General features: G+C 58.6%; 1 protein-coding gene across 3 annotated transcripts; it reads right to left on the bottom strand.

Moving 5' to 3' along the window:
* On the bottom strand, positions 4,557-14,369 carry C2H11orf24 (chromosome 2 C11orf24 homolog). 3 transcript variants are annotated; one of them, XM_013994015.2, is made up of 5 exons: positions 14,192-14,357; positions 10,237-10,432; positions 7,960-8,035; positions 7,074-7,604; positions 4,557-5,941 (listed from the first exon to the last, which is right to left on the bottom strand). In XM_013994015.2, exons 4-5 carry the CDS (start codon positions 7,147-7,149, stop codon positions 4,815-4,817), a joined length of 1,203 nt encoding a protein of 400 aa, XP_013849469.1. In that variant the 5' UTR covers positions 7,150-7,604; positions 7,960-8,035; positions 10,237-10,432; positions 14,192-14,357; the 3' UTR covers positions 4,557-4,814. The 3 variants fall into 3 exon arrangements, with proteins under 3 accessions (XP_013849469.1, XP_020938383.1, XP_003480702.1); XM_021082724.1 differs by lacking the exon at positions 7,960-8,035 and having other exon boundaries at positions 7,074-7,247; positions 7,346-7,604; XM_003480654.4 differs by lacking the exon at positions 7,960-8,035 and having other exon boundaries at positions 7,074-7,247; positions 14,192-14,369.

Raw genomic sequence — 15,741 nt, 5'->3', positions numbered from 1 at the left:
TTTAGGGCCGCATCCACAGCATATGGAGGTTCCCAGGCTAGGGGTCTAATTGGAGCTGTAGCCTCCGGCCTACACAAGAGCCACAGAGCTGCATCTGCAACCTACACCACAGCTCACAGCAACATCACATCCTTAACCCACTGGGCAAGGCCAGGGAGCAAACCCACCACCTCGTGGTTCCTAGCTGGATTCATTCCCACTGCGCCACAACAGGAACTTTTAAATAATTTTTTATTAGATTCCACATATGTGATATCACATGATGTTTGTCTTTGACTTCAGTTAGTGTAATAATCTCTAGGTCCATCCATGTCACTGCAAATAGCATTATTATTATTATTTTTTTTGTCTTTTTGCCATTTCTTGGGCCGCTCCCACCGCACATGGAGGTTCCCAGGCTAGGGGTTGAATTGGAGCTGTAGCCGCTGGCCTGCGCCAGAACCACAGCAACGCGGGATCTGAGCCGCATCTGTGACCTACACCACAGCTCATGGCAACACTGGATCCTTAACCCACTGAGCAAGGCCAGGGACCGAACCTGCAACCTCATGGTTCCTAGTTGGATTCATTAACCACTGTGCCACGACGGGAACTCCAGCATTATTTTGTGGGTTTTTTTTTTTTTATAGGAATTTTATTTTATTTTTTATTTATTTTTTGGTCTTTTTTCTATTTCTTTGGGCCGCTCCCACGGCATATGGAGGTTCCTGGGCTAGGGGTCGAATCGGAGCTGTAGCCACTGGCTTACGCCAGAGCCACAGCAACACAGGATCTGAGCCACGTCTGCAACCTACACCACAGCTCACGGCAACGCCGGATCGTTAACCCGCTGAGCAAGGGCAGGGACCGAACCCGCAACCTCATGGTTCCTAGTCGGATTCGTTAACCACTGCGCCATGACGGGAACTCCTATTTTGTTTTTTAAGCAAAGTTGTAGGTATAAAAATCGTGGCTGAGTGTGAGAGCACGCCCCAAGCGACCCAGCTGGCGGGGTTCTGGGACAGAAGTTCAGGGGCCTGAATGTGAGTTTACTGCAGGCTCCCTCTGGCGGTGAGACAGGTGCAGACACAAATGACAGGATTCCGCAGAGAACATGCAGCCCGCGATAGGAGAGACCTGATCTGGGAGCACTGAGATGGCGAGCTCTTCCATTGTGGGGTGACCAGGAAGGCGTCCTGGGGCCAGGGGAGCTGGGCTGGAGGGGCTCCCCAACCCTGGGCAAAGCCAGGGCTTGGGCGGGCACGGTGGATGAAGGGGACCAGCCTGTGTCTCTGGCCGGGGTCAGCACCGGGGATGAAGGGTGCAGCCTCGGCCACCAGGGGGAGCCCTCGGACTTCGCTGGCCTGAGGATGCGGCTCCGTAGCGAGAGGATCCCGCCGGCCTCTGCAGGGCGGCCCTCATTTGCCGACAACTGACCAGGAGTGAATCCTGTCCTGCCACTTGCTTGGAAAGTGACCTTGGGCGGGCATCTGGGCCTTCCCGTGCCTCGGTTTCCTCACCGTGAAAGGCAGAAAGCCCCTTTGAGGGCCAAGCTCTGAATCCGGCTCTTGGTTCACCTTGGGCTTCTAGCACCTTCCTCTCGGACTCTCATCCATCAAATAGGGACCTACTCCTCCCGCCGGTGTGGCTCCGGGCACTGAGCCAACCACAGTCCCTGCCCCTGGCTCTGAGTCCCCCATGCCAGGCAGCTGGCCCTGAGCACCCGGGGTGGGTCAGGGGACTCGTATGTGCCCTCTTACTGTCACTGTCAGCCACGGCACTGCGGCTGCCCCGGGGGAGTGCGGGGGGCGGGGGGGCGCCGGGCAGCTTCAAGTCTGAGTCCCCAGTTGATTGGCAAACAGCAAGCACTGAACTGGCCTGAGGAGCTGAGGCCGAAGGGGACTTTCCTGCCTGCACACCACCCCCTCCGTCTGGTGGCCTCCAAGGCAGGGCGCAGGCTGGGACTCAGACACGCCGCCCCTCCCGGTTTGCTCAGGCCTCTGTGGAGGGGGCCTCCGTGGTCTCCGTCTCCCGTGAGCTCCCCTCAGGCTCTGCTGGGCCAGGACCCACTGGGAGGTGTGCCCCGGCCTGGAGCGCCCGGAGGAGCAGCTTGGTCTTTGTCCTGGGAAGGGCCGTCGGCAGGGAGAGGGTGGTCAGGTTTGCATTGTGAGGGCCCCAGGCAGGGCAGCGGGAAGGACTCGGCCCGGGAGAGGCCCACGACTGAGTTAGGATGGCCAGCAGGACTCAAGCACGCAGCACAGGCTTCCAGTTCAGGTAGAACCTTCGAGCTCAGCCACGCCATTGGCTTGGCCTGAGGGCCAAGTGCATTCCTGGGGCTGGTGCTGAGCGTGGCCTGGCATGCTATGAATCTGGCCCCACCACGGGGCCAAAATGATGGTGGGTGGTTGGGAACAGGACCCGGGAAGGCGGGGTGAGGAGCACAACCACGTCTCCACAGGCAGAAGGACGTGCCGTCCTGGCTGGGACAGGGGACAGGCAGGCCCCGCGGCACGCCACACCCCCACTCCCTGGAGGGAGGGCTACCAGGCAGAGGCCCCTGGTCACAAGCTAAGGCTGTGAGTTTCCCCTTGGCCTCCATCCCGGGAAGGAGCAAGGCACCCTTGCTGTGGCTTCTGGGGGCCTGGAGCTCTGTCTCTGTCGAGGGAGACTCAACCAGCCAGGGTGTGGAGCCAGCCCTGGACGGGCCAGTACTGCCCATGCCGCAGGGGTGATGCCAGCAGGGCATGGAGCGGTGGCCTGCCTCTCGCTAGGGCATCCTCTGAAGCCCCGATTCTCTGTCCTGACGTGGAGAGCTGCCTGGTCCAGACAGCAGGTGGCTTCTCAGACTCAAGGGCAGAGCTGCAGGGTGGCCTGGAGGTCAGATCCGTGAGGGTGGCACCTTCCCTGGCTGCGCCAGCACCTGTGACCCCACAGCGGATGGGCTCAGGGGAGTGACGGGTCCACTCTGAGAAACACAGGGCACAGGCTGGTTGCCGCCCAGCTGTCAGGATGCACAGCATGGCTCCTGGGCAGGAAAAGGGTCCAAAAAAGATGGAGAAAAGGTGGGCTGGGGGGCCCGGGGAGCTAAAGACCGGCGAGGCCCACTCTCCCCTCTCCTCCCAGCCCCGTACATCCCTCCACCCTCGGCTCGCGTTGCCTCGTTCGGTTCGGGAGGCCACTGTCTTTGCCTTTTCCTTGGGGCCCTTCGAAGCCCTTCGGGGAGGAGGCAGGGTTTAAACCACATGCTGGACGTGCAGGCCTGGCTCAGGGGCTCCGTGATGGGGAGGCCAGAGTCCGGACGGAAGGGTCTCCCCGAACCTCGCCAGGCAGCACGCCCCCAGCCCACGGCACAGGCGCCCGTCTCCCGTCTCGCAGGTGAGGAGGCCGAGGCCACAACACGCCAACTGGCTCCAGGCCCCGCAGTTCACAGCTTCAGGCCCGGCTGGGGACACGGCCTCGCGTGCGGCCCTGGGCGGGTGGGCGGAGAGAACGGAAAGCCAAAGCCTGGGCAGATGGTTAATTATTAGCTGGGACTGTTATGAAGTATTAATTACTATTTAGGATGGCTCTTTAGTATTATTAATAATCCTGGGCAGATTATTTATTAGTAGCGGTAAAACAAAGTAGTTAAAAGAGGGAGCTGGGCAGTTCCCTGGTGGCTCAGTGGGTTAAGGATCCGGCATGGTTCCTGCTGTGGCTCACTGTCACTGCTGTAGCACGGGTTCAATCCCTGACCACGGAACTTTCTGGGCATGGCCAAGAAAAATCCCACAAAAGAATAAAAATAGTTTCCCAGTACCATCAATGCAATTATGCTCAGAAGTCTGGGAAGGAAGGAGGAGGGAGGGAGAGAGAGAGAGAGAGAGAGCACGAGCCAGGCTCCAGTTTAACCCCGACTCTGGGCCTCAGTGGCCTCACCTGTAAAGTGGGGGCACAGCACTGGTCTGTCTCCTGGGGTGGGGGTGGGGGCCGAATGAATGACACCAGAGCAGTGTCTGGCACACGACCAGGACTTAGTCTTGGCTCTGAGGGCTGCTGGGCATGTAGAGCCTGGAACTCGGGGCCGTTGTCCTGCTGAGGGGAGGGCCCAGGGCTCACTCAGGCCTGGGGCTCCCTTGGGTGTGGGGTGACCTGGGGCAAGGTGACCGTCCCACTGCAGGGGCCTGTGGGATTTCAAAGGCACAAGGTGAGCTGTGCAGAGTCTCTGAGAGCCTGGTCTGCGCAGGTCCAGGCCGACCTGGCAGCTCCCGTGTGGTCTGCACCCTGCACGGGGCTCCCTCATGCCCGAACCAGGCTCCGAGCGTGCACCACCTAGCAGTCCAGAAGAAAGAGATCGGGGCTCCATCCTGTGGTACCAGAGACCCTCAAAGGCCGGAACTCCTCCCGCCCAGGGTTGGCAGGCCCGGGGCCAAGAGCAAAGCCCAAGAGAGTGGCACGGATGTGGCAGCCCTCCAAGGCCTCCCATCATATGACACGTTTACGAAAGCACACCTGTCACTTGCTGCATCTTGAAAAGGCTCCCCCGGAGGTGATGGGGGGGTGCGGGATGCAACCCACACAAATGGGGAGACAGGGCCTGAGCCGAAAGGGTCATTGCTTTAATCCAGGTCAGAACCCACCCCAGGGTGCCTGCCCCGCCCCGCGGCCGAATCGCGGCCTGCTGGCCAACATGATCGGTACAAAAATAAATATGAAAAAAGCAGCAACTCTTTAGTGATGGCGGAATTCATCTGACAGCAGTTAAATGTGCTGAGGCATCGGGCATGTCTCCTAAGCAGTACCAAGAGTCTGGAAGCACTTGATTGGGGCTCTGGCAGGCGGAGGCGGGCCGGGCCTCACATCTCGGCGTCGGCGTACATGCCGTTGATGAGATAGTCCACCTGCGTGTAGTCCTTCTTCTTGTAGCTCTCGTAGGCCTGCAGGGCAAACAGAGCCAGGACAAGGACGAAGAGGGTGACCCCCAGCAAGAGCACCGCCAGGAGGAAACTTCTGTTCACGGACGCCAGGGCCAGGGGCTCGCTGGAGACCACCAGGTATCGGCCCTGGGTGCTGAGCTGGCACGGGTCTGTGGCTGGCGCCTTGGAACCCCCTGAGCTCCCAGGGGGCGGCCCCGTGGAAGCCGTGCCAGGCATGGGTTCAGGTTCGGGCTGCTCTGGTGCCTGAGTTGTGCCTGGGCCCGTGGCCCCTGGCGTGGACGCGGGAGGGCCTGGCCGCGTCGTGAGGGCTGGGGACTCCACTTTGGGGACCAGGCTGGTGTGAGATGCAGGTGCTGTGCTGGCAGCTGGCTCGGATGTCTTGGTTGTGGTCCCCACTGTCGTGGGCACAGAAGCCAAGGAGGGTGTGGTGGGCTCTGAGGTTGTGTTCGAGAGGGTGGGTGCGGGCCCACTTGCCATGTCAGCCACAGTCTGGGCCAGCGGCGTCTGGATGGTGGGGCCTCGTGTGGACACATTAAGTGCTTGGGAACTCGGGGTCACGGGGCTGGCTGTGGAGTGACTGGGGGTGTGCGTGGGAGGACTGTGTGTATCTGTGGGGCCGCTGGCACTTGCTGGGGTCACAGCACTGGTCTGAGCACCTGTGGCCGGCGTGGGTGGCATGGGCATCGTTGGCGTCACTGGCCTTGACCACGTGCTGCCATCAGGCGCCGGGGTGTGGGGTGGGCTGCGGGCAGTGCTGGGGGACGGGGTCTGCCAGGCAGACACTGGGGAGGACAGAGTGAGCGCCCTGGAGGCAGCTCTGTCAGGGGTCCCTTCTGCTGTCACTGAAGCGCCCATGTCTGTCCTGTGTGTGGTCCCTGCGGGGACCGCAGGAGAGGTGGAGCTGCCTGCCCAAGTCCCTTTGGTCAACGCGATGGGAGAAGGTGCTGCCGAGGTCATCCTTGCAGGTGTGTTAGTAAAGGCTCGTGTAACTGTTTCGGCGGATGAGTTTTTCTCTGAATCATCCGTCTCGTTGAGGACTGGGTACCCTTAGAGTCGGAAGAGGGAGAATAAGATACGTCACTTTCAATCCTGTGCAGGTGGATTGGTCAGAGATCACCTTCAATTCCAGCCGTGGGGCTGGCCCGGGTGGCCGAACGGTGCCCGTCTTCCCAGCCCCGGGAGAAGAAAGGCGACACGCTTCCCTCTCATCTCACTGCACACCGCTGGCCCGCAGCCCATCAGAGGCGCTCGGCTCTTTGATTTCAACACTCCCTTGCTCGCTCTGAACCCCCAGCCCACTGAAGGCTTCAGAGCTCGACTCTTTGATCCAATTCCCAAAATATCAAAGTCTCACATTACAGGTGTGATTCACCATTAAAAAAAAAAAAAAAACCATCAGGAGTTCTCCTGCGGCGAGGCAGGTTAAGGGTTAAGGGTCTCTAAGGATCTGGTGGTGTCACTGCAGTGGCTCAAATTGCTTCTGTGGTGCGGGTTCGATCCCTGGCCTGGGAACTTCCACATACAAACAAACAAACCCCACCAAACACACGCCCAGGTCTACAAAGCAGATGAGCTGTTGGCCAGATATTCATGCTGTACAGGAATTGTTTGTTTGGGTTTTTTTTTTTGTCTTTTTGCCATTTCTTGGGCTGCTCCCGCGGCACATGGAGGCTCCCAGGCTAGGGGTCGAATCAGAGCTGTAGCCACCGGCCTACACCACAGCCACAGCAACGCAGGATCCGAGTTGCGTCTGCAACCTACACCACCGCTCACGGCAACGCCGGATCCTTTAACCCACTGAGCAAGGGCAGGGACCGAACCCGCAACCTCATGGTTCCTAGTCAGTTTCGCTAACCACTGCGCCACGACGGGAACTCCCTGGGATTCTTGGCTTTCTGAAAGGAGTCACAGCTGTGTCCCTGGCGGTGCAGTGCCTGGCAGAGAGTAGAAGCACCACTAAAATATGTGATGTGTGAAAGCACAAACTGCCCCGTAAAGATCCGCTTGGTGGCAGAAGTGAAACGTCACGGGGGCGGGCAGGTAACGCCCTCGGGGCTCAGAGGCTGGGTCCCACCCGGACCCTGGAGGAGCCTGCCCCTCCCTCCACCGGGCCCTCCCAGCCGGGTATCCAGAGGCTCTGGCAGGCCTGCCCAGCAGTCGCGCAGCTTTTTCACTTACGTGGGTGCTGGGGAGCCGCCTGGCTTTCACATAAGGACCAGGAGGAGATCCACACGAGCACGAGGGCTGCCCACATCTTGTGGGTGTGCGGGGAGCAAGGCTGAGCGGTCCCCGAAGCTCCCAGCCGGCCGCTCCTCAGGCTGCTAACGGTTCCCTGCTGGGTGGCCGGGAGATCTGTGGTCAAGAGGGAGGGCGCTGGGTCAGTCGCACGCGGCCTCGTCCAGGGCACTGCCCTGGTTGCGGAGGGCTCCGGCAGGGCCCAGGGTGCCAACCGAGCCAAGTGTTTGCACCGTGGCCTGGCGCCCAGGAGGAGCAGAGCATCTCAGCCAGGTGTCCAGTGACCCGCCCAGTGCCTGCTTCGACGGGTCTCAAGCACTTCTTGACCCAGTTTTGACTGTGTCTCGCTGTGCGGTCCCAGAGTTCAGAATTTGAAAGAGCAGCAGGGAGAGGGCCCAGACGTGGCTACGTCTGCAGCGCCACGGCCTTCCAATCACTGAGCTCATCCACGTCGTCTTCGACGTCTCCAGGGGCCTGCAGGACCCAAAGCAGGCCCAGTGACTTCCCTGTGATGACTGGTCACACGGAGAGAGGCCACCTATCCGGCCAGCCATCAGCCACCCCATCATCCTTCCACCCAACCGTCACCCATTCACCCATCGCTCAGCCAAGCCGGCCACCCATCCATTCATCCAGTATCCCCCGAGTACCTGCTCTTGTGCCAGGGAGTGCACCAAGGACAAAAAAATAAATACAGAATAAAGTCACACAGCTCCCTCCTCTAGGGAGCCTGCATCCAGGGCGAGACATAGAAAAGAGGTCACTGCAAGCTGGTGCAAGCATAAAGCAGGGGCATGACTCAGGGTGGGGAGACAGGGGGGAGACGCACCTGGGCAGGCGGCGAAGGCTACGTTTCCGGGGTAAGTAACACCTGAGCCCCGATCTGAAAGACGGATGGGGTCCACCTGGCGGGGCAAGAGGGAGGGGGAGCCGGGGAGCCCGGGGCTGAAACTGGGGCGGGCCACCACTCCTCGCCCCGTGGCCGCCCTCAAGGCCCGAGCCCTCCCTGGACAGGGGCCCAGCTTGAGCAGTCACGGTTAGTCCCGCGACTAACACTCGACACGGGCACAGGCGTGCTGGGAGCCTGGGGGCCGCCTGGGGCTCCCCAAGGTGTCTCCAAAGTCAGTCCTGCCTGAAGACACTGGGGGCGGTTGTTGGCCCCGCCCTTAGAACTAAGGGGGCGTTCAAGTCACTCTGAATGAGACGAGGCCGATGCTAACTGCTGCTCTCCAGGCCCCGCGACCAGGCTGGCTCGCCCGTGCCCCCGCAGCCCCGAGGGTCCCCTTCAAGCGTCCCCGTCCTGGTCCTGCCCCATCTGCCATGCCACAGCTGCCAGGAAGACCTTTGTAAGCCATAAAGCTGACCCACCTCCCCTGCTTAAAGCCCCTGCTCTCCGGGGAGAACTTCGGAGCCCTTCCACATGGCTGATCCCCCGGCCTCTCCCCGTGCACACCCCCCACCGGACACATGAAACAGCTGCCGTTCCAGCCCAGGGCCTGGCTTAGCCTCGGCTGCGCCCCCCCCACTCAACAAGGAGCACTTCCGGCCCTGCTGGGAGCCCCCCAAAGCAGTTCCCGTGTAGCATAAGGCTTTCTGCCTCCTGTGGGCAGCAGGGACTGTGGCAAAGTGGCCCCAGGACTGGAAAAACCCCTTGGAGCCCACACTCTGCGGGCAGGCTGGCCCACTCCCCGACCTCCCTCCGGAGTCACTAACTTTAGTTTGGCCTTGCGGTGCCCTTTCCCGCCAAGACAGTCCCTAAGGGCCCGTGGTGTCTTCCAGGTTTAAAAAGGTCCCTCGGGACGGGACGACAAACCACAGATTTGCATCTGGGCAAAAGGCGTTCTTTGTTCTGACAGAAGCAAGTGGGGGGCGGGGGGGAGAGAAGAAACAGCGCAATGTCAGGAGTGGGAGGGACCCACGAGGGGCGGGCTCCGCACAAAGGGCTCCCTCTCCCCCCGCTGAAGCAGATGCAGCTGTGCGCTCCGTAAATAAACGCATTTAAGCGGCTCTCTGGCCAGTCACGTGTACTGAATGCATTTAAAATGCCACCACCACTGAGCCCCCACGTGCTCCCCAAGTCTGAGCCCTGGATCTGGGGTCCGCTGGGGGCGGGGGGTGACGTGATGGGCTTTCCAAATGCAGCCCGGTGCTTCCGCTGCCCCCTCACGACAAATCTCAAGAGCAGGATCAGCAAACTTTTCTCCGTAAAGAGCTAGATAGGAGTTCCCCTTGTGGCTCGGTGGGTTAAGAACCTACTAGCATCCATGAAGATGTGGGTTTGATCCCTGGCCTCACTCAGTGAGTTAAGGATTTGGCGTGGCTGTGGCTGTGGTGGAGGCTGGCAGCTGCAGCTCTGATTCGACCCCTAGCCTGGGAACTTCCACATGCCGCAGGTGCAGCTGTTAAAAAAAAGAGAGAGAGCTAGATAGCAAGTATTTTCGATTTTCTGGGCCCCATGGTCTCTGTCTTTGCTACACAAGCCTGAAAAGCAGCTGTGGCCACAGGTACAGGGCGGCTGTGGCTGTGTCCCCACGAAACTTTATTGACAAAAATAGGTGGCAGGTAGGACTTGGCCCCCAGGCCATGGTCTGCCACCCTTGCTCTGGCGCTTTAGTAAACGTTGGGGCTGATGCCCCACGAAAGCAGGAGGAACTGATTCAAGGGGCTGAATGGACTTCCTCCTTCCCGTCCAGCCCCCCACCCTGGAACAGGCAAGAACAGTCCCATTTCTGGGCCCGGGACAGCCACTAGCCTGTCTCCTCCTGGGGCCCCTTCTGCCAAGTGGTGCCCCCTTCCCCCCTGCATCAGTGAGGAGCAGCGCCCCCGCCTGGGCAAGGGGCTCCCATGGTCCCATGACCTGCAGGGCACAGGAGACCACGCGGTGCCCATCCTTCCCGTGGGGCACCCTCCCGGGCCACCCAGGAAGGCAGAAGCTCCGACTGCCGCAGACCGGGCTCTCCTGGTCTCTGCGGGGCTCGGCCCTCTGACCTTCACTGCCCTTCCTTTGCCCACCCTAGGGGCCCCCGCAAATCCCCTGGGGGCCCGCTCGGGGCTCACAGACCCAGTCACTGAGCAGCGGCCCCACTGGCAGGCTGTGGACACTCACAAGTAGCAGGTGATCAGGGTGCCCCCAGGCTGGACCATCTTCCTTGGAGAGCTGTGGGCCTGGCACCGTGTGCTCGCCAGGGCAGGCTGCGCTTTGCAGGAGGCGAGAGTGGCTCTGAGGGGCACTTCCAGGCCATGGCACACTCTGTGGCACACGTGGGACCCAGGCGGATGCTCCACTCTGGTGACAGCTGCATCTGGGGTTTGAAAAAGAGTAAACACTCCGTAAGAAAAGCCTGGTGGCAGTGGGGGAGGGGGAGGGGGGACCCAGTAGGACTGGAAGGAGGGGCAGTGCCTGTTGTGGATCAGCGGGGAAAGAACCAGATATAGTTTCTGTGAGGATGTGGGTTCGATCCCTGGCCCCACTCGGTGGGTTCAGGATCCGGTGTTCCCACAATGTAGGCTGGAGACCTGGCTCGAAGCTGGCGTTGCTGTGGCTGTGGTGCAGGCCAACAGCTGCAGCTATTCGACCCCAAGCGTGGGAACTTCCATGTGCCGCGGGTGCGGCCAGAGAAAGGGGAACAGCTCTAGTAAGACTGGAGGGAGGGACCCACATCCCCGCATTGCCTTGGTCATGATACCGGGAAATGACAAAATGCATTAAACGTTTCCGGGTCAAAACGTTTGATGCCCCACTTTCCACTGCTGGGATTTTCTTCTAAGGAACCAACTGGACGGACGTCCAAAGATGGAGACACACGATGGAGTCCATCATGGGTATCACAGGGAAAAGTCAGAAAAGTTCTGCCAAATTTGGTCTCATCCATATGTAAAATTCTATGGCAGGTGTTGGAAAGTATGCAAATTTCTATTTATTGACATGGGAGGATGTAGAGCACATGTGAAGTCAAAAAAAGCAGGTCACACAACAGCATCCACACATGACCCTGCTTTTATTGATAGATAGTTGCCGAGGAGTTTGAAAAAACTCACACCAGAACATGAACAAAGAGGATCCCTGGCAAAGGAATTTTCTGTGGGTTTCACTTTCTACTTCACATCCTTTTTTAAAAAGGATTATTATTATTATTATTTTTGGCTGTGCCTGTAGCATGCAGAAGGTCCCAGGCCAGGGATCAAACCTATGCTGCAGCAGTGACAACACCAGATCTTTAACCTGCTGAGCTACCAGGGAACTCCTTTTTTTTTTTTTTTTTTTTTTTTTTTTATGGCCGCATCCATGGCAGATGGAAGTTCTCAGGTCAGGGGCTGAATCTGAACCACAGCTGTGGCAACACCTGATCCTTAACCCACTGTGCCAGGCTGGGGATCGACTCTGTGCCTCAGCAGTGACCTGAGCTGCTGCAGTTGGATTCTTAATCCACCACCCACCACGCCACAGTGGGAATTCTTTTTTTCTTTTTTTTAACAGATTACTCTTGGAAAGCACCCCTCAGAGGCTCCGATGGAGAAAAAAATGTCTTGATTTTTAAGGCAGAAAGGCAGAGGAATCCTATGTGATACAGTTTTACACTTAGATATTAATAATTTAGAGAAACTTCATGATTTACATACTAGGAGATGCATTTTTCTAGGAGCCCACCAAACTTTGCAGGAATCCAGGAGCACAGTTGTAACGTGAAGCTATTAGCTGGCATGAATGATTCTCTTTTTGAGGAATATCTAACGTAAACTCAGGAGATGAAAGAAACTCATCACCTCCTAGAGCAGCCGCTATCACTAGGGGGTGATGCCTGAGGACCACTACGGGCCTACTACCCATCACGGATACCTGCCTGCACACACACGTATGCATGGATTCACACTCATGGGCACACAGCTACAGAGGCACACACACTGCCATGCATGTACGCGTGCAGCCACACACGTGTGTGCGCAATCATGCACAGAGATAGCTACACATACAAGGTGGGTGCACGCACAAGAAGCATCTCCCTGCAGCTCTCTGGGGAAACGCAGCGAGTCTCTCAGGAAAGCTCTGCTGGGGGCCCTCGTTGCTTATGCGCTCAGCCCGTGGGGCTGGTGATCCCTCGAACAGGCACAGGAATTGGCCGCTGTGCAGACTCAAGAACAAGTCCTCGTGCCATGACTTCAGCTCTCTGGTATGGTCCTGCCTCCATTGTCCACCAGCATATTCTAAATGCCAAGATCCCCACGCGAGGACCTGTGCTAATCTAAGCTGACTCAGGGCGGACAAAGCACTGCATAGACTTAGAATGATAGTTTCCCCTGCAGAGGCTTTAGTGAGCCTTCCATAAGGGTCTGGCCAGTTATTATCAAGGTCTCAGACTACAGCAGGTGAAAAGGCAAGGGACCTCTGGGCCAGAAGGGCTCAGTTAGTCTCGAGGAGAGCAAGGCAGGTGGAAGACAGGAGGGCAGGCCATGCTGGGAGTTCCTCTTGTTCAGGGGGCAGCGCCCCCACAGGCCAGGCAACATTCTCTTGGAAAGGCACCCACATAATGGGCCCCCGGGGTGCCAACTTCCCGATCCTTCTCTGGTCCTTGATGTTGTGCTAAGTCTCAACACCTCCTGTCTCTGATTTCTCGTGTTCCCAATCTTGGCTTGATTTTTAACTTTTATGAAACTGTTATACACAGGGTGCTGCGTGCAAGTTACATGACATAGACTCTAAGCTGCCTAATTCCTTTTTCTGGCTTACACAGGTTCTTGGGCCCAACTCAGGCGTTACCCGCCCCCCCCACCCATTCCATCACACTAGGAACTTACTGATCAGCAGCAATGTGGCCCCAGCTGCTACCCCAAGCTGGGGAAACTAAACACACCAAGGAGCAGGGATTGCGGAAACAAATACAGGGCAGACCACAGATACCTGTCTTGACACGTCACCTGGCTGAACTTTGGTATCAGAACCCAAGGAACACAGGCTTGTGGTTTTGTGCATATAGACATTGTCCTGTGGTCCAAAGGATGTGTCTCTGTGGCAGATGGGAATCTGGCGCACTAGATAACATCTTAATTACACTGCTTCCTTCCAGGTTTCTGCAAGTTTTGGTATCAGGCTAAATGCTCTGAGCAAGAGCCTACTTCTTGCGGGCTGTGTGGGTAAATCTGACATTCCTCTGTCCGTCAGGCAAGTCTAGCATGTAAGGAGAAAATCTGGATTGAAATTTTCGAGATGCTTCCTCCAGGGAGGGGAAAAGAAAGTTTATCGTCGAGGCAGATGTCTAAGTAGAAATTTACGTTTTATGGCCAACTATGTGGATGCTGACTCCTAACAGCTAACTGCACCCACTACATAGGTGCCCAGACTCACATGGGGGAGGCAGGCAGGTAGATGGAAATGCACGACCCCCTTCCAGGTAGAGAACGCCTGGCTTGCCAAAAGGGCCAACTCTCTTTGAGCATAACACTTCCTGGGGCCCAACCTTGGCCGGCAAGACTGTTTGTCTCCCCACCCATATGGCAGCGTCCCGACTTTCCCCTCCTCTGTCCCAAACTGAACTCACCCAGCCTCTTCTCTGGCTTGGGGTCCCCGTAAGCCCTTCTCCTGCCTCCTTGGGCTCCCATCCATCCTCCTTGGGAGTCTCGGTCCCCAACTGACTCCTATTCCTTCCTCTCCTCCTACTTCTCACCTCCAATCCTCACCAGCTTGCAGTGTCCCCATTCATTTTTTCCCTTGTCCCCTTCTCTGCCTCCTGTGCCCGAAGATGCCCTCCTCTGCCTCCCGTGCCCCCATGCCCCCTACTATGCCTCCCGTGCTTGAAGGTCCCCTCCTCTGCCTCCTGGGCCCCCATGCCCCCTCCTCTGCCTCCCGTGCCCGAAGGTCCCCTCCTCTGCTTCCGTGCCCGAAGGTCCCCTCCTCTGCCTCCCGGGCCCCCATGCCCCTACTATGCCTCCCGTGCCCGAAGGTCCCCTCCTCTGCCTCCCGTGCCCCTATACACCCCTCCTCCTGTCCCCCACCTCCCTCTCTCAGCCCCAAGCCGGTTCAGGCAGCGGTGACAACAGCTCCCCGGACGGCAGAGCAGGCCCCTTACCCGGGCGCGGCAGGCCTGCGGCGGCCCGGCGGCCCTCGGGCGGCGGGGAAGCGCCCGCGGTCGGTGTGGGGACGTGGCCAGCAGTGGAGCAGCACGACCGAGAGCCAGGACAGCTCAGAGCAGCCGCCAGGGCTCCGGCCCCGCCCGGACCGCCCCGGAGATGACGTCACGAGAGGGCGGGTCCTGGAGGGCGGGGCAGCCTCGGCTGACGCTCAGAACAGCCCGGCGGCTCCTGGTGCTGCCGGATTCGAGCCGGAAGCGAGGGGCGTGGCCGCGTCAGGGCTCCGCCCACCGCGGGGCGGCTCGGGCGAAGTCCCGCGCGGGCCGGAAGCGGCAGTTTCGGACCGATCGCTGGCGGAAGTGGTGGTGCTTGGGCTCCGCTGGGACTGTGGACCCCGCCCTGTGGGGACCGAGGTGCCACGGCTGGGCTGGGTGAGCCCAGACCTATGACGTTGGCGTGCAGGTCACCCGAGGGGGGGGACCCTGCGACGTGCCCGCCCTCTCTAGACTCCATCCACAGCCCCGGGGGCAGGCGCCGGGGATCCCAGAAGCAAGTAACAGTCGAGACCGCGGCCGGCGTGTTTCGAGCGCCTACAACGTGCCAAGCGCTGGGCTTGGTTCTGTGATTTAACTGCTGTGAGGCGCTTAGCCCCGGTTTTACAGACCCTGAAACTGAGCCTCTCGAGATGTTTTGAGATTGTGAGACGTGGAATAACTGGAGCAAAACAGTGTAGAGGAAAGCGTATGGGACTTGACCTTCGTTCGAAGTAGCTTCGTAAGTTACAAGTTTTGTGATTGTACCCGAGTCTAAAACTTTCTCCAGTCCCCCCAAGTCCAAACCAGAGCCTGTCTGTGAAAGACCATCTCAAAGGGAATAATCCAAAAGGCTTTATTTTCAGACAGTTATAAAAAACTTGTCTTATAAAAAACTCGTCTTGGGGTCCTGGGCTAAGAAACTAAGCCAGACCCAGAAAAGTGAGGGTGCAAAGATGGGATCAGCTCCCCAGCTCTGAGCTCTGGGAGCACCTGAAACTCACTTTAGAAGTGTCACATCCAGGAATTCCTGTCTTGGCTCAGTGGTTAACGAATCCGACTAGGAACCATGAGGTTGCGGGTTCGGTCCCTGCCCTTGCTCAGTGGGTTAAGGATCCGGCGTTGCCGTGAGCTGTGGTGCAGGCCGCAGACGCGGCTCGGACCCCGCGTTGCTGTGGCTCTGGCGTAGGCCGGTGGCTGCAGCTCCGATTCAACCCCTAGCCTGGGAACCTCCATATGCCGAGGGAGCGGCCCAAGAAATAGCAACAACCACAACAACAACAACAACAAAAAGACAAAAGACAAAAAAAAAAAAAGAAGTGTCACATCCAGGAATTCCTGTCTTGGCTCAGTTGCGGGTTCAGATAGATTCCCTGGCCTCGCCCAGTGGGTTAAGGATCCAGCGTTGCCGTGAGCTGTGATGTAGGTAGTAGATGCAGCTCGGGTCCCGAATTGCAGTGGCCCTGGCGTAGGCTGGCAGCTACAGCTCTAATTAGACCCCTAGCTTGGGAACCTCC

Source organism: Sus scrofa, chromosome 2 (assembly GCF_000003025.6).
Source record: "Sus scrofa isolate TJ Tabasco breed Duroc chromosome 2, Sscrofa11.1, whole genome shotgun sequence".
NCBI lineage: Eukaryota > Metazoa > Chordata > Mammalia > Artiodactyla > Suidae > Sus > Sus scrofa.
Note: the sequence above shows the minus strand (reverse complement) of the source record. Positions and strands in the feature narration are given on the sequence as shown.

Coding starts and splice junctions, on each gene's coding strand:
- C2H11orf24 (XM_021082724.1), bottom strand. CDS start 7,394: ATGCTCTGCTCCTCCTGGGCGCCAGGCCACGGTGCAAACACTTGGCTC. Junction 7,248..7,345: donor CGGTGCAAACACTTGGCTCG/GTTGGCACCCTG, acceptor TCTTGACCACAG/ATCTCCCGGCCACCCAGCAG. Junction 5,942..7,073: donor GGCGGCTCCCCAGCACCCAC/GTAAGTGAAAAA, acceptor TCCGACTCTAAG/GGTACCCAGTCCTCAACGAG.